Source organism: Bombus affinis, unplaced genomic scaffold, assembly GCF_024516045.1.
Source record: "Bombus affinis isolate iyBomAffi1 unplaced genomic scaffold, iyBomAffi1.2 ctg00000693.1, whole genome shotgun sequence".
Lineage (NCBI taxonomy): Eukaryota > Metazoa > Arthropoda > Insecta > Hymenoptera > Apidae > Bombus > Bombus affinis.
The window spans coordinates 39,778-57,897 of NW_026109287.1; the positions used below are offsets into that span (position 1 = coordinate 39,778).

The 18,120-nt window shown below is 37.5% G+C and overlaps 2 protein-coding genes and 2 long non-coding RNA genes across 9 annotated transcripts; 1 reads left to right on the plus strand and 3 right to left on the minus strand.

Annotated features, from left to right (window-relative positions):
• Positions 1-2,376: 2,376 nt before the first annotated feature.
• Positions 2,377-12,758, minus strand: LOC126928224 (A disintegrin and metalloproteinase with thrombospondin motifs 1-like). Of its 4 annotated transcripts, XM_050744055.1 has the most exons (6): positions 11,508-12,747; positions 8,456-8,731; positions 7,677-7,801; positions 7,269-7,361; positions 6,156-6,670; positions 2,377-3,281 (listed from the first exon to the last, which is right to left on the minus strand). In XM_050744055.1, exons 1-5 carry the CDS (start codon positions 12,067-12,069, stop codon positions 6,431-6,433), a joined length of 1,296 nt encoding a protein of 431 aa, XP_050600012.1. In that variant the 5' UTR covers positions 12,070-12,747; the 3' UTR covers positions 2,377-3,281; positions 6,156-6,430. The 4 variants fall into 4 exon arrangements, with proteins under 4 accessions (XP_050600012.1, XP_050600013.1, XP_050600014.1 ...); XM_050744056.1 differs by lacking the exon at positions 7,269-7,361 and having other exon boundaries at positions 11,508-12,750; XM_050744057.1 differs by lacking the exons at positions 2,377-3,281; positions 6,156-6,670 and adding an exon at positions 7,070-7,150 and having other exon boundaries at positions 11,508-12,756.
• LOC126928225 (A disintegrin and metalloproteinase with thrombospondin motifs 14-like) lies at positions 4,088-6,118 on the minus strand. Of its 3 annotated transcripts, none has more exons than XM_050744059.1 (4): positions 5,115-6,118; positions 4,932-5,045; positions 4,720-4,867; positions 4,088-4,541 (listed from the first exon to the last, which is right to left on the minus strand). In XM_050744059.1, exons 1-4 carry the CDS (start codon positions 5,192-5,194, stop codon positions 4,458-4,460), a joined length of 426 nt encoding a protein of 141 aa, XP_050600016.1. In that variant the 5' UTR covers positions 5,195-6,118; the 3' UTR covers positions 4,088-4,457. The 3 variants fall into 3 exon arrangements, with proteins under 3 accessions (XP_050600016.1, XP_050600017.1, XP_050600018.1); XM_050744060.1 differs by having other exon boundaries at positions 4,735-4,867; positions 5,115-6,116; XM_050744061.1 differs by having other exon boundaries at positions 4,088-4,533; positions 4,735-4,867; positions 5,115-6,114.
• Positions 12,759-13,775: 1,017 nt separating the features above from the next.
• On the plus strand, positions 13,776-15,966 carry LOC126928227 (uncharacterized). The gene is made up of 2 exons (XR_007716455.1): positions 13,776-14,613; positions 14,723-15,966. It is a non-coding gene; the product is annotated as an uncharacterized LOC126928227 (long non-coding RNA).
• Positions 15,967-16,327: 361 nt separating this feature from the next.
• On the minus strand, positions 16,328-18,120 carry LOC126928228 (uncharacterized). Its single transcript, XR_007716456.1, has 2 exons — positions 18,047-18,120; positions 16,328-17,134 (listed from the first exon to the last, which is right to left on the minus strand). It is a non-coding gene; the product is annotated as an uncharacterized LOC126928228 (long non-coding RNA).

Here is an 18,120-nt window from a genome sequence, read left to right on the forward strand (position 1 = left end):
AAAGAACTAGTCGAGAGGCTGTTAACCCCTGGCTAGGTTAGTTGGATTCGCTTTCGACAGATGGGCGTCACGTGGAGTTTTGTGAACTTCACAGGGCACTGGACACACGTCTGCACGTCTCGGCACTCAGCAGCAACTGGATGGCCACGTGCAGCTTTGTGGACTTTGCAGGGCACTGGACACACGTCTGCACGCCTCGGCACTCACGAACGAACTGAAACATGTATCATAACGCACGAATTATGATAAAAAAGAAACTGTCTTTCGAATAAAAGCAATCCGTTTGCCAGGTGCGCTTAAGGATGTACAGGACGTCGACGGAGCAAGTGTACGAAATACAGCCGCTGGAGGGTAACAGTTCCGCTCAACGTTACACTCAACAGCCGAAACAACGATTCTCTGAAATGGCTACTCCGTCGGTTTCGCCGACGTCTTCTCTCCGAAAGCGCGTCTCGGAACTGCCAAGAGCCGCGAGTGCATCCGTTTCCGGTGCTGCGGGCATTAATACGGATCTGATATCGATCCTAAGCTCGTTAGCGTCTTCCGCGACGGAAATCAACCGATGAGGCGAGGAAGCGCCGAGTTCGCGGGACGATAGCAAATCAAACTGGCCCGGAAAAACGACCGAACAGAAAGGAAGTCGATCGAAGAGCTTCCGTTCCAACAGCTTCGACGTGTCGACATTGCACGGAGCTAAAAGTAAGCTTAGCGGATCCTCGAAAGCCGCTATTTCGACCTTTATGGCACCGTCGAATTGGTTCACGAAGAGACACCAACCGATGTCGAAGAAGCCGGAAGATTTAGTAACGGCCAGTTTAAGTCTCAAGTTCGATAAATCGAAGGTAGTGAAGGCGGTGAAGGAAACGTTGGGTAAAAAGTCCCCTAATAGCGAGGTCAAACACAAAGTCGTATGGGACAACACTATGGGACAACAAAGTGGACGCTCAGGTAAGTTGTATTTCTCGTTACGATATCGTTTCTTGTTTAAGAGCCATCGTAGGTGAAAGGAGGAATGAAAAAGAAAATCGTAAATCGTAAAATCTCTTCCAGAGAATGCAATTTATCGTAAAAATTAATAAAGTCAACCACAACGTGAAATTAAATAATTGTTGTTTGATATTCTGTATTATCGATATAGGTGAAACGTGGAGAAGATAATTTGCAATCATTGCGGACAATATCGCAGTGACATTATTATCAATCGGTAATATTAATGATAAAATTCATATGGGATGAAAACAGAGCATCAAAAGTGGTTATTTGTCGATCTTCTTGCGAAGGGAAAATTCCTGCAAAATGTTTAAGAACGGCTCTCAACAAGGAACAAAAAATGTTATTACAGTTCCATTTTCGTGTTCGTTTTTTTTCTACATGATCCATGTGAAATAATTCTTCAGATGCTCTGCTGGTAAATGAATCGACGTTTGTAATAGAGGAAATATGAAGTACAGCGAGATCGTTGTTGGCTATTGTTCTACACCGATATCGACAAAATAATTCTTCGACAACTCTATTGATAAATCAATTGTAGTTTGAAATCAAACGAATCTGAAGTACCATCAGTTTGTTGCTACGAGAACAATAGCCACCAACGATCTCGCAGTAATTCGGATTCGTTCGATTTTAAACTTCAATTGTTTTACCGACAGAATCTCTGAATAATTATTTTGCTGGTAAATTCTGTTGGTATATCGATTAGAGTTTGGAATCGAGCAAATACGAAGTACAAGATGGCTATTGTTCTCACGTAGCAACAGTCTGATAGTATTTCAGATTCGCTTGATTTCAAACTTAGTTCCCTTGGTTTAATTACTGATTTATCAGCTGGATCAAAATTTAAAGAAAATGAAGATCAAGTGAAGCGCGTAAGTTTGACCTCTGCTTAATTTTTTCATCTCTACACTCATCTTTTTCAACTTCCATGTCACATTTCGTATAAATGCTAATAAATCTTTGTTTTTTTTTTTTTTTTTTTTTTTTTTGATAAATTCTCTTAAACGTCGCACAAGAATTTTTCGTTCGCGAGGAGGTGCAAAAATGGCCACTTTTTGACTTAGGTCAAAATTTGCAAATTTGGGGTTAGCCCCAACTTAACCACACTTTTAATCCAACATGAATTTTATTTTAATATTACTGACCTCTGATGGTGGATCTGCGATACTGTACTTAATGATTGTAAACTATCTTATCGACTTCTCATCTATATTAATAATATAGGAATATTAAATATTATTAGGAATATTAGGAATATTAAATAACAGTTAAATACTGAAATATATGTTATTTGATTTGTTTTAGAACGAAGCTCATTCTCTGGAGTGAAACTTTTAGTTTCTCTTTCTTACGCGATAAAGGAGAGGTGCAAGGATTTAAATATTTATAACATTATGACCTTTATTCTTTAAGCATGAAAATATTTTAAATACAAGCATATAAATATTACATATAAATATTTCTATTTACATATACATCAAGTAAATTTACATATACATTTTCATCTTGGTAAAAAGAACATGTAAATTATCGTAGTAACTATTACGTATTTTAACGCGAAATCTCGTTTCATAAAAATTTTCATTCAAATACGTAAACACATAATATTCATAAATTTATAAGAACAATTTTGTCCGTAGGTATTTGGTAGCGCAATGAGAAGATGTTAACGGCGCAAAAGGGAAACGATACGGGGGCTTCCGGGTCGAGCGGAAAGCCCTCGGTATCTCCGAACAAACCAATGTCAGGCAAAGTGACAAATTGGTTTTCAAATACCAAGAATCAAAATCGGAATCAGACGGAATCCAGCGAACCGTCTCTCTGTTCTTCCCTAAAGGACCTATTCAAGAAGTAATGGGGAAGAACAAATGCTAATAAATGTTAAGTGTCTCTAGTTTAATTAACACTTCTTTATCTTTATCTTTATTAACACTTATTTATTTAAGAATTTATTCAGAGATTAACACGACCTAATAGATGACTGACAATCTGGTGTAATTCAAATTAACGAGCTATACTTTCCTTGTACTTTCTTATTGCTATACCTCTACAATATTCTTTTATCGTATCTGTCGATTTTAATCTCACACAAATATCTAATAAATGTGTATACAGTAGTTGACGAAAATATTAGATAGAAGATTTTTGCGAATATATATTATGTGTGTTAGTGTTTTTCTTCACTTCACTTCAATGTAACGAGACGTGTCTATCATGATTACACCGGTAAAAATTGAGACTAATTTGGAAATATATATATATATGTCGGAGATGTAGAGACATCGAGCCTTTCTTTTGGAAGATTTCTCAATACTTGGGCTCGGGGTGACATAACTGGTCGCCGAACGTAGCCACCGTCACGGGATAAACGAAATGTTTTACAAAGGAGGTTCCAGTGTTAAGGGATACGCTGTATAAACAATCAAGTCTTGATCAGGAGCAATGCTGGTTTATGTGGAACTGCCTAGTTACGGCGCTTGGGAATTTGTTGATATTCCCGATCGATATGTATTTGATATATGTAACTGTATCTGTCATTTATTTTGCAATCTCCTTGGAGAGTTTACTGTCATCGTCTTGGAGTCAGTCTTAGAGAAACCCTGTGCCTGAGTGAACGTGTCAGTGTGCTATCAAAAATATATTAAAACGTACAGAAAGTTTCCCGTTGACCGTGGATTCGTTACAGAACCCAAGAATATTATTTAAAGCATTTGTTTACTTATTGTTTGTTATCTTAGTTAACCGTTAAACTAATTATTTATCAAACTTTGTAAAGAAATATAATTTTATGAAAATACAACCTTTATTGAACATCATGATGGCAAATGCTAACGAAGAATTGTCTCGCGCTCGAAATCCAAACGACAATTCGACATATATAATAATAAATAATTTGGAAACAAGAGGATCTAGAAGAGATTTATGTTACAAATAGATAGGAATCGCAAAGCCGCAAGAACGCACATAATACGCAAAAATCTATTAGGTAATCCAAATACTAACAAAGGTTTATTGCATTTTCGCGTTCGACACTGTACTCCTACTCCGCAAGTCCTCGAACATTTCTCCCAGCCGCTCCAAGCGCTCCAACCTCCGTCTCTCGGTTTATTTAGTATTATACCGAAATCGAAGCTCTTTCTATTCGTCGACTGACATCGACCGTTTATACACCACTGAAATATTTATACTGTACTGTATATAACGTGTATTGATACATGATAACATACTAATCGTGTCTACTATGGTACGTATGCTATTTATTCGCTACTAATTATCGTAATTAATTAAAAAAATTGTTTCCTTGCGAGATAACTCTTTAACGCGTCCGCAGTGAGAAGTGCAACGAAGGCAGTTATAAACGCGTTGATTAAACCGTGCTAATCGTTCATTTCGTTTTCGTTATACTTATCGTTCATCAGTAGACTGTAGATATCTACGCAAATTCGTATCTCCATGAATACGACTTAAAAAGTGGGCTCTAGATAAACAATTGTTCCGTTATTATTTATTGCCATTTCGGCATCCTGTGCATCTTCTCGTCTGCGAATCTTTTTTATATAAATATTATATAATTATAATATTATATAATTATTATATAATATTAATATAAAATATTATATAATATTATATGTATAATATTATATATTATAATTATATTTTATATAAATATAAAACGTATAAACGTAAAACTCCGCGGTTTAATTATTAGTAACCAAGTTAAACTACCTGCTGTCGCTTTACCTTCGAGTCACCGCATAATGTACCCTCCAGAGGCGGTCCCTTCTTAGTCTTGCATGTTTCAGACACGTTACTGTTACCGCACCACAGACGAGAACACGGTTCCGCCACGTCGAAGGTCTTGCAGTGCTCGTAACTGAATTCGATGGAAAACTCGTTATCGAAAGGCCGAGCAACGATAATTTGCGTATGAAACGTACCCTTCGCCGAATTCCATGCGACACTGCTCGTCCATCGTAAACGTCTCGCGAATGGTGTCTCTCAGTTGGGAGAGGCCATCGTGCTTCGGCTTATTCGACAAACAGGACCACCGTCTGCAAGTACCTATTTTAGGAGTATGTAATTCTAAGAAGGATATTCTTGTGTAGAACGAGCATCCTTACCTCACTCTACGATGGAACTCCTTTTTCGAGCAAGGGGACCAATAAAAATGATGGAACGTGGCAGCGACCATCGGTGCCATCACGCTTCCTCGAGATCCCTCTTCCTTGCACGCGTTTCCGGTCGTTTCGTCTCCGTCGTGAGTCAGACCTAGACTACGGGAAACACGTTTGTGTCGTTGTCGAAGCGGACAAAGAAATAATCTTGTTGGCGTTTGTAGGAGATTACGCAGGAGCGGCTCTCTTGGTAGTTTTGTGCAAAAAAACCGTCACGAAGCATTCGTTGTCCTCGTTATCTCGTTGTCAAGCACTTTCGATCGCTTCTTTCTTTTTCGCACGATCAACCTTGTACGTTTCTTAGGTGGAACAACGCGAGTTACATCGACCAACGCGCAAAGAAACGCGATTCTGTTCGGAAGAAACGTTGTTCACCTTCGTACGTTCTCTGCGCGCGCGTTCATTGGCAAAAGAAAAAAGAAAGAAGAAAAACTAGTAACATGGAAACCTCCTCGCTCTGGAAAAGTCTTTTCATACGGTAAGCGATTTTCTAATATTTCCAGATTACAAAGTTAGATGCTCCTTTCTCTTTGGTTCCTTTAATTTCCCGTTTCGTCATTAGTATCGCGCTATTTACTTTCTATTTGAATGCGAGAAATACCAGCATATTGTTTGTGGCATCTATGCGACAGCTAATGCAACCTTGTAATATTATTTTCTATGAGGACGGACGAGTTGCGAGCCACGGTTTCCTTTGCAAAGTCAACACTCGCGACGAGTACCGTACGATGCGATAAAAAGAAATTTGACGCTGAGAAACAGGGTCAAGGTCAACTTTGCGTCCCACTTTTTTAAATCTCCGTCGATCCAGAAGCGTAGAATTCCTCTATACTGTGATTTTACTACAATTTTTCTACATCCTCCGTGTAGCGAATAAGTATAATGGCAATAAGAACGCGCTAATGTTAAATATAAATATAAACGCAGTATCGCTTTTGTCTCAAAAAGCAAACGTCATTTTTTGGAGACAAAAGCGAGGAACGAAACAAGAGGATCTAGAAGAGATTTATGTTACAAATAGATAGGAATCGCAAAGCCGCAAGAACGCACATAATACGCAAAAATCTATGGCAGATTCAAAGTACAGTACTCGTTGTGATATTCGGTAAAGATAATAAGTTCTCCTATGGAGATTTCATTTTTCAAATTATTCTCGTAAAAGTGCGTATTTGCATAAATAAATAGCACACGGTCTCTGCGTAAATACCCAGGCCAGTTATAAATATTTCAGTTTGCCAACGATATCCCAACATGTGGGACACTCACATGTGTGCTACTTCGTGAGCGATGATAAAGGCGCTGGTCAAGCCTTCGTCTCGATTTAACGCGCACGATCTCGCGGGATCGCATACTCCTGACACAGGTGCGTAACCGGAAGGACCTCCTATATCTAACCGCGTCAACCATACAGCAACATCGTGATTTACGTCCTTCGAGGACAGCATCTTTCTGTTCCATTTGTTCACGTTCTCGAGAGATCGTCTGGCATCGCCACGGCGGACCTACGACAACGTTTAATATTTTCTTAATAAAAGCTAGCAAATATTACGAATATATTATATTTATTATTACATCATGCATTATATACTATATATAAATATTCGTCAATGATAATAAATATATGTGCAAGTAATCGTGTTGTTGATTGTAATCAAATGTAACTTGTAACGTTGTTAGTATTTTAATCTTTCTGAAAAATGTTGAAATGTTGATTCAACGGCAGAGAAGAATAGCAGAAAAAGAAAAGTAAAAGGAATCGCAAGTGTCGTATATCAATGGTATTATCATAGGTCTATAACATTAAATTAAGATTCTTAAGAGATGAAAAAGGTTTAATAGTCGATTATACAGATATTTCGGATACACGATAAATGCGAGGTTTGTCAATGATTCGTGAAGATTGTTTGTTTGGAAATTTGTTTCCAAGGGATCGTTCACGGTTGTCCAATTTAACAAAATGGAACTCGTTGCATTTTATCGATCTAAAACGTCGTGCGCAGATATTTTGACCTATATAATTTATATACCATACACTGTACAGATAAGTAGAAAATAAAATAATTGACACTTAAATGATTTAATTTAATGGAAATCGCTTACCATACCGTCTCGTTTTTCCGCGTATAAAATCATTCGTACGATCACTAGAATCATGTTGGATTCGAGCGATGGATCCATGTAAATTGCACTGACCTAGAATTAAAATACGTACGAAAATGTAACAGGCGTTAAAACAGTATTACAGCCTTACAAATAAATTATTATTCAAAACTCTCGTAAATACATCGTATCTTATATAATTTTCTTAAAAAATTAATTTTATTCGTTATATTTATCTTAGGAAATGTACGTTATTAATCTCAACAGCATTGGAAAACCAATTACCGAATGGCTGAAATTAATCGATTACAAAATTCCATTACGGTTTCCCGGTTGCTTGCGTACATATGTAGAAGGAGGTATTCTATATCTAAGTATAATAACAGAATTTCGTTTGGTATTACTTACGATGTTTAAAAGAGCCAAGATATATTGCTGTACTCGAATTCCATGAAAATCTACCACGGAGTAATCAGCAGCTATTCCAAGCTCTAGCCATCGTGGCGGCGAATCCTTAGCAGCTGGTCTTTTCTCTAGAAATGACTTATCTTAGAAATCGACTTATCTTCCACGAAATTAGAAAGTCTACTCGACTCGACTTGATAGCTTAAACGCATGGTTATTAAAAGCATAAATTAATATCTACGAGCAAGTATTCGTGGAATAATTATTATGATATAAATAATTATTTCAAAAGTATAATTTCAAAAATATCAATTCGGTATCACCGTGAATTTCATCCTGCAAATTTCTTTAAAATTCTTGACAAATTTTGGTAAACGTATTCCTCCAGCAAATTTTTCTATTTTTCTATTTTTTTACATTAAATTAGGCAAGATAGATAAATATTCGTGCAATGGACAATATACATATGTGTAATAGACAGGGGATAATGAAATAAATTAAAAACAGCGAAATATAAATGAACGTGTAGAAGATCAAGCGAGAGTGGAACGCAATAGGGAGAATAATTGTAAACCGAGTTCCTTTTAAGGCTGAAGATGAGCTATTCTTATATTACATGCTGTTATTATTACTTTTGTACACGATAGATTGGAATATCAGTACAATTTCTTTCTTTCAGTAATATTCGATGATTCGTTAATTTATTAACCGCTATATTGTACGTGGCAAGTAGAAAAGCAACGATCGTACAAGAATGGCATTTGGAAAAATATTTGACTTACTTGATAATCTGTTCCTTTGCCATTTAGGACCAGAGAAGTATCCAATTTCCTCGGGATTTACGTCGATCGATAATTCTTCCACTATTGTATCGTTGTATTCTGTGGAGACATCGTCTTTTTCATCGTACAGAATCAATTTCTCAGCTTCTGGGTATTCCACGTCGAAGACGTCACCGGAAAGATTATAAAATCCCTGAACATCGTGGCTTAAGGAATCGCGTTTGCTTCGTTTCGACTTTCTCTTACTTTCTTCAACTTCAAATTTATTCGATTTCCCTGTAACCGAATTATCAACGTTTTACCACGTTTGCCTGTCTTATCTTCGCTATTCTCGTTACGGATAAAATGAAAAAATAGTTGCAAAATTTCTGAAATTGTAAATACGACCAGACTGGAACGTATCAACGACATATACGGTGTCACAAAATTGTGACAAGTCAATATTCCAGTTGTTAGTTTGTTGAATTTACGCCACCGCTGATTAAACGTATCACGCTTTAATAGAAAATTCAATTTCCCAGCGGGGAAAATGGAATTTTGCGCTAATTAAAGTATTGCGCTTTTGTACAAAATTCCATTGTTTTCTGTTGCCCGCGAAAATGCAATTTTACGACGGACATTTCAGACAAATTTCCATCAGACGGCTTTCCATCCGTAAAAAAGCATGCTATCTATAAAAGTGTCAATGGAAATTGATCAAAGTAACGTCAAACAAAGCCGTTTAAACAGCGAGGTAAATAGACCAATTGCTTTTAACAAAACCTGCTCTTCGTTGCTCTTAACCGTCACTTTCACTTTTAAATATCAATCGGCGCTGTTCCTCATTAAAATTTCGATTTAAATCGAACGAGAAATACAGCGTAACACTTGGAATTTTCTATCGTTTCTCAACCATACTTCGAACATTTACGTCGCATTCTTCGATCCATAGGATCGCGATGTTGGATTCTTCGATTTCGATACAAAAACGTTTCACAGCTTTCGACGCGGGCAATTTAATTAAGAGAACAAATAATTTGTTTATAAACTGCCAATTACGTGCCTTGAATTTCCGATATATGCAATAAATTTCATTGCTACTCGACCTAAATGGGTCATAAAGTTGCAACCGTGTAAACCGTGCTACGTAATTTTATTGCATTCAATTTTCCACGTTTCCAACAATTTATCAAATTAGAATTTATCCGCGCATCGTACGAAATTTTTCATAAAAATTGATTAATAATAGTAGATATATAGGTCCTCGTATTCGTAAAACAGATTTTTAATCCGTAAACAACGAGTCGTGGAAATTACGATACGATCGATTTTCAACTTAGCAAAATTTGTTTCCATTTGATATTCACATCCAGATTGTATTTCCTTTGTAATAAATTAATTATACAATTAAATAAATTTATTATTCGAACCGATATTCAGATACAGTTCGAGTATACTTGATAAATTTTCAGACTCGATTCTCCAAGTCGAAAATGAGAACGTTTTATCCTATACTTTTTCTTCATTTTTCCACAAGGATTCGCGTTGTTCTCGCTTTCAGACGTTGTTCGGTTGCATCCTGTATATACGGGGTGTGCCAAATTTAAACCGCCAAATTGTAAGGAGTTGATTTACAGACAAGAAGAAGAAGAAGAAGGAAGAATTTTATATAATGTTCGTCAACGGACGTTTCTTTACAGAATTCCAAACGAGTATCGTTCGTACGAAGCAGGTAGCGACGCGTTTTCCATCGCAGCGTGCAAAGGTTCGCTGTATTATCGTGTCAGCGCAGTTGCATGCTTTTTATCATGCGACAACAAGCCCGTGTCGTTAATAGCTACAATAATGATACAATGCAAAATAATTATCTAGTATCTTTGATTGGTCGTTGGAGAACGTTGTCCGTGTGCTCGGATAGAAGCCTGACATCGATCAACGATGAGATTAATACGATCTCGTACACACAGTTGCCACCAATTCGATCGAGTTCCAAAAACCGCGTGTTTTTACTCGTTGCGCTAGTTGTTCACGCGAACTCGCATCTCCAGAATAAACCTTCCGTTTTACAGTTGCGAAATCATAAATACAGAAAAGAAAACGCAGTTCTTGAAAGTCTGACGAAACGCTGATAATACGGTCAATTGTCGCGTGCCGTGGAATGGAAAATTCGTCGTTACTTGTTTCATACGTACGATACTTGTTTGTAACTGTGGAAAAACGCGTTTATTGCCCAGCTTCGTACGACATGTTTTTCGGTAAATATTTACAAAGCGGACAATCTCGCCATATTCAACGGCTTTGAAATATGTTTGCCAAGGCTAATATTCCGAACAACTTTTTCCTGTAATACTCTTTACCGTCGCTCTGCTTTCCGCGATATTCGCAGCAATTTCTGTCTCGACGACGGCGATGATTTCGTAGTTTCGCTTTTCTCGATATCACTGCTAAAGCTTTTCCTACCTCGAATAACGACGCAAAGCTTCGTATGAATCGTATCTATCCTGTTACTTGATTCGCGAATTTAATTCACGGTAGCCTCAGTGATGTTTCTTCTCTGTGCGAGTTGAAAATGATTATCAGAAATGCATATATATATATAAATGTACGGACATCAACGTCCGAGAAGTTCGTCCAGGCCAAACGGTAACGCGTACAGGAAACATTTGTTCAAAATGACTTTGACTTTGGCGATATTTTCAAATTGGAATTAGCTAATGGTCGTTCGCTTTCTAAATGATTATTTCTTTTTCTTCTTTTTGCCTGCAGATTAAGCCCTCTCTGTTTGACGGTTTAAATTTATTAAATTAAATTTATTAAACCGAATATATATATATTCGTTTGTACTACGATTACTCTCATACTCTATGTATGGTATTATCATATCGACGCTATCAGTTCTTACAGTATCACGATCAGAGTCATTTTTAGAATAGAAGAAGCAATTAACGGCGGATCGCAAAGTAAGAAGCTTATAACATAATTGGCAAGGAAGTCGGTAAATCGATCAACCAATCACCTACATCCAACCGTCTAACGAAAGATGAAAAGCCATCGCGATAACGATCCTTCTCACCTGCAGGATTTTCCGGATTCACAGACACGAAGCTCGAATTATTCCTGATCGACCACCACTTTTCGTTTTTCGGCTGAAACATCACATGCTGGCCATTCGTCAGCGGCTGAACGAAGAACGATCTCTGCCCGATCAACATCAAGGCGTACACTTCTTCTTCGCATATCGTCACGACGACGAAGGAACTCGCGTCTCCTTCCAAGCTGCCTTGTCGAAGATCGCAGTTCGCCTTGGCGTTACGTCGCTCGGACTTGGTTTTACCCCGGCGCACCCAATTCACGGTGAAATTCGACGACAGTATCAATCGATCGTTGGCCATGGTCCTTACGGTCCAGTTACTGATCTCGAGGAACACCGGCTCTTGGTGGAGATACTCGCGCCAAGTTTCTCGGTCTTCGTGGGTCGATCTTCTGTTCCGCGCGCTCTCATTCGGGATCACTCGAGGGTAAACGATCTCGTAGTCCTGCAAGCTTTGCAGAAAGTCGCTCATTCGCGATTTAGTAGCGATCGTGCCGAGCAGCCACGTGGCGAGGAGAAAACTGGGAAGTTTCGATCGCGTCATGTCTCGCGCGCTTTGATCGAAATTTCAATAGGATTTTCTGGCTACCCAAAACTCGCCAGGCATGCTCGTTCACTCGCAGACGTAGTTATCGCGATGAAAGCAGCTAGTTCGCAGACCCGATATTCTCATTTCATTTCGCCGGTTCGTAACGCGTTCGAAACGCCGTGTCATATAGACGCGGATGCGACGATACTCTCGCGATCTAACATTTTCAATGCCTCGCGCTTTATCACGTAGCTCGCGCGGAAGTAATACGAAGGTGAATCGTTGGTTTTAATACACAGGGTGTTGTTTAATCGATCGTATAATGGAGAAGGGAACGATTCTACGGTACGCCAGAGATGAAATGAAATCATAGAATGCAGTGGTTTTGTAGGTAGTGCTTTATCGAAAAGATTAACCGTGAATATTTGCTCGACCTATTTATACCAAATTGATACAGAATCTTAAAATACAGACGAATCTTTCTCAATTTCCTTCGATCATCGTCTCTAGGCGTAGGAAACTGCCTCGTTGAATTCGAACGTTTCTCGATTTCCTTCGACGTCTTTCAATTTCTTCTTTTTTCAATCGCCGTTCGCCTTCTCAAAGCTGTCTTCGAACAGAATTCTTAGAACGACTTCCAATTCCTTTCGATTCGTCCAATCGTTTAGCTTTACGAAACTGTTTCGCTAAACTCCTTTTTCCACTGTACTTGCGTATCGTAACAAGCTCGTCGGCGGTAACTCGCGTCGATTAACGATTCACCACCAGTAAAGTAACCGGGAATGCAGCAAACTAGTAGTCGGTAGAACGAAGCGGAACGTAAGTGGAGCGAGCGATAAGAGCGATCGCGACAATCGCACGCCTCGCCGTGCGATTCCCACGCGAACGAATCATCAAATTCGAGCCAAAGATTCTCACTAACTCGAAGATTCGCGCCAGTGTTTTCCACGCGCGCGTCACAGAAATTCGAACGACTTTCGCGAAAAGGACGGAAGGATAAGACGATCGATCGGATTTCGGGTCGATAGCGATACCCCCGGACAGAAGGTTTCGACGAAAAAGTAGAGTAGACGCGACGAAGGAGCGTCGTGCAGCAACTGGTGGCCAATTTTTCCACCACGTGGCACCACGTGGAAATTTAAACGTTTCCCATGAAAATGATGCACCATCGGTGAAAGTAAAATACGATAATTAATCGGTCGTCGAGTCGAACGTGATATTCCGGATAAAATTTTTCGATGAAAAAAGTGGAGTAAACGCGACGAACGAGCTTCGTGCTACGACTGGAAGCCACATGGACGGATGAACGCGGCTGGAAACGCACGCGAGTGCAGCGGCGAATTGTGCGTAAGAGTAAAGCGCGAACGCGAGACTGGAAAAAGCACCAGCGCTTACCGCCCACTGAAGTTCTAATAATGGCAGCTTTATGTGCAATCACCGAGAAACGAGGATGCTGGCGAACGCATTGTTCGACCCCGACCGAGACGATTTAACAAGGGCCGAGGATTTCATCTTGAACGTTGCTCTCGACCCCACCAGAATTCTTCGCTTTCCCTTGAACCGCGAACTCGAGAATATCGTATTCAGTAAGGCGACGAATCTAATGAACGGGAATTAAATCTGTTCCGACAGCTTCCTTTGCCTGGATGAAAGAATAAGTACGAGAGATAAATTATGTGAGATAATGCACAGTGACTGGCAGAAAAGTCATATCTACTTACGTGTATGAATTCTAAGTAAAATTTATATTAAACATTTCTTTTTTTGCCTATTACACACTTTTTTTTATTTTCTATTCTACGATATCTGTCACACGTTTACTCGTCTCGTCGATTAGAATTCAGTTTTATAAAATTACAGCATTTCTTCTTCAAATTTTCTTCAGGGCTTTCGATATTTGCGATGCTCAGTGCGTGGTGGGTGTGCAGCTACAGCTAACAATATCTTGTATATCAGTATCTTTTATAATCTTATACAGTGGCTGTGAAAAGGTATTTATATGCGTTAGGTTGTCCCAAAAGTTTCTTTAGTTTTATAAGGAAATATAATGTTATTATTATTGAATTCTGTATGAATAAAATAAAATGGATTCTATTACTACAAAATAGATCATACATAATTCAATACAATAATATGATAGAAAAAATGTACATTTATTATTTCCTCACAAAACGAAAGAAACTTTTATGCCAACCTAATGCTAATACTTACGTATCTCTATCTTTTCCAATTTCTTTTCATCAGCCGTTACATTTCGCTTTCAACTAGTGTCAATAGTTCGTAGTCATACGATAGTACTATCAAGTGACGCGAAATTTATCTGTCCATCTGCATAGTGGGTGGTTTTCGACCAGTGACTTTAAATGATTTTCCACTTTCTTCATATTTTTGCTTAGATTCCGCTTCGCTTAAAAAGATTCACATGTATCGATATGAAAATTATTGGAAGATATTCTAGCAACTTGCAAGAGTATTCAAGAATTTTTGAGCACACTTTTTAAAACACGAGAACGTAAACAGATATTGCATGATCCTAAACGATCCAGCGTGTAAATGTCGGTAAGGCTTTTGCAGACAGAGGACAATTAATATGCTTTCAATTAATATAATTGATTAACACGCTGGGATAAACACAATAGTAGAAATAATACAGAAATACTTTTTGTAGCCACTGTAAGTAGCTGTTGGGTACAGTATTGTTCAAAAGTAGACAGACGCTCGATTACTTTTGGCAAAATGTACTTTACTCGCAAGATTATGCGTAAATGGACTGCAAAATTTCATAACAGTTAAACGTAAAACGGACAATAGCCTACGTTTTGTAAAATGGTTTATCGAAATTAGGAGATAAAGAATTTCAGATAAGTAAGAGTGTAAAAAAGAAGAGAAAGATGGTTTTAATATTAATTTTAAAAATATTAAAAGGGACATTTCTGATTTTCTTATCCGTTGATAAATTGTTGTTTGAATAATTGCTTCTTGGAATAAAAATTATTTCTTTTCATTTTATTTGCGTTTTACACGACGAGATGAATGGCAACGAACGAGATGCAAAATGAGAGATGCTTAGCATCGAGGCATTACGCGTGGGCGATAGATTAGTATGACTCTTCAGAAAGAAATTACATTACGCTTAACGACGATCGTTATTCTTTCCTGGAATGGTTTTATTTCCTCTTAACAAGGCGATGTCGTCTCGCGTTTTCTGCGAAAAATAAAAAAATTCCATTCTTTGCCTTAGTTTTCATTATATGCTATCGCACGATAAATCATATCCCTTTGTTCACGGATGTGGAAATTTAATTAAAACCGATTCCTAGAAACGAATATGCGTTTTCCATTGGAACAAACCCTATATCCCGTTAAAAACTTCCAGGAATTCAAGAACTTTGTAATTTTCCGTTTGACGATGTCGGATCTACATTCAACCTAAGCTCTCTCGATTTCTACGAAAATGATAATACGCAGATTTCCAGGATGCTGTTGAAAGAACAGAATGCACGAGTATAAACTGAATGCTTTCATTTAGGCAGTGTAATTACGTTAATTGGTTACAGCTGTAAACGCGCTGGTATAAACTATATAGTTTAAGCGATTTAGTAGATACCCGATCTCGCGTTTCCCTGTTTCCAGCGAAATTTTAGTATTATAAACGGAATGCGGATGTTTGTGCGTTTGAGAGAAATGTGGGTGTGTATAAACGTCCAGGTTGTACACTCTTGTTCACGAGTATCGAAAAATATGCCGATCGTTAAAATTGTTGGCTTCCTGCAAAATAATCAAAATAATTGGAAACCAATCGGAGGATACTTAAAAATTAAAGTAAAATAAAAAGAAAATTAAGGTATAATTAATAAAAGAATATTGTACAGAGATCGTACGAAGGAATTTAAATAAAAGTTGTGTACAATTTTCTAATGTTATGTGTCCACGAGAAAATTCCCATTCTATTGGGTTTTCCCAAAAATTTCTTTCCTTTTATAAGGAAGTGACAGATGCACATCATTTTTTGTTTTACATTATGATCCATTTTGTTCTATTAGTAGAAAACGGATCATACAAAATTCAATAAAATAATATAAAAGAAAAAATGTTGTGCATCTATTATTTTCTTATAAAACAGACAGAGACTTTTGGAACAACCTAATATGTTTCTCATTGACATCCCTCGGAATTAAGTAGAGGATAATGGAAAAATGGAAATCGATAAAAAGTATTTATTACTATATCGAGAGTTTTAATGAGTTTTTTTTTTTTTTTTTTTTTAGAAAAGTTTGTTACTTTATACAATTTATTGGTAGTGTATCGCTATAACAATTTTTCTAAAATTTACAATTTAAATTACATTGGTTCGTTGAACGATCGAGTAATAACTTAGCAGTGTTTTAAATCTCATTCTCGTAGATTTGATTGTATTTGCAATTATTATAATTATGAGCATCGTATTCTTAAGAACATCCCCTTTTTATATTATCGATTGTTCTTTGATTTATCGACAGTAGAACGAGAACATCATTATTATTTTCTTATTTCTGAGCTTCGTATTATCGATATCGTCGTAATTTTATTCACTTATTAATCAATATTCATCGTAATATTATTATGAAACACATAAGGAATGAAACTCCATGTACACATTTACAAAATGAAAACAGCATTTTCATTGGTAATGCGACAAATCTTATGTATCGTGTTGTTGTGTAATATTACAGTGTATGTTACAATGTACGTATAAACGCGTTAATGGAACCAATTATTCTCATCGGCGACTGAAAATGATTCACGATCGTGTGTTACTTCGTCTGCAATGTCAGGACGGATACATGATAATTGTTAATGTAATTTGTAATACTAAAGCTAGAAACAGATCGATCCCTCTTATCGTCAGATCGTTCGCAGCACCGGTACCGATATTGCAAAACGATTTCTCGCAGCAAGTGGTGCAAGCGGAGAGTTTTGTTCGTTCACCGACCACTATACATCCGGAGTCGCATTTGTTAGTACACTTTCTCTCCACCGACCAAGTTTGTGGACTAGACATTGAATCTTCGGTGCTGGTAGTGTAAGAAAACCGCTTTACCTGAAGAGAAAGAAGCAAACGTGAAAGGAATATTTGCAGATTTTAAACTTTCACGATGTTCGTTATATGACATGTCCTAGCGGATCGCAAGAGACACTCGTACGCTAAAATATAGTATTTCTTTTAATTTTGTCCGAGTACGAGCTCATTTTGGGCAGCATTAAACCACGAACTTGATAGTATCGAGCGAAAAGAGAAAAAAGAAGACTGAAAAGAAAAGATGAGAAAGAATTCTACATGTACGTAGAATGATTCTTGATACTAAAATTAAATTAATATTTGCAACAATTCCTTGTTTCACTCTGTATGACATTTCACATTGGAACTTGTAACGAACACGAGTGAGTGTGAACGTAACATATTTTTAGTCGAGGGAATATCAATTTTCCAGAATATCTCGCATCATTTCCAGAGAATACGGTTCGTTCATTGTTAATTCGGTCGGTTAATATCGATTACGGATTTCGTAAAATTTTTTGCCGTGTATGTACAAACTGTACAATTATATCATATCCAATATCATTGTTGAATACCAATAAATAAGAAGAACAAATAAAAAATTGCATTTGCATATTCCCTCAAATGTGTACACCATGTACATATGTTCCTATAAAGCGGAAACAATTTCAATAAAGTACGTAATTATTATGAAACTGAATTGATCGACTATATTGAACATTTCCAAACACTAAAATCGCGTTATGAACGAAATGAAACTGTGTCTCTATCTTGAACAGCCTTCTCTCGCTCTCGTGTTGACGATAACTAATATCGCTTTTAGCTAGCTGTTTGCTATATTCTGTTTGCTTTAAAAGCACGCGATCAAGCAAAATATCAAACATCTGCTGAAACACGTGCGTGACCTGTGTATAATCAACAAGCGTTCGAATCGCTGTTATCATTTGTCATTACCATACAGGTCCTTTTGTCACCAGTGCACTTGTGCCCGAAAGTGGTGAAGTTTCCGGTCAGATTGGCGCATCTCT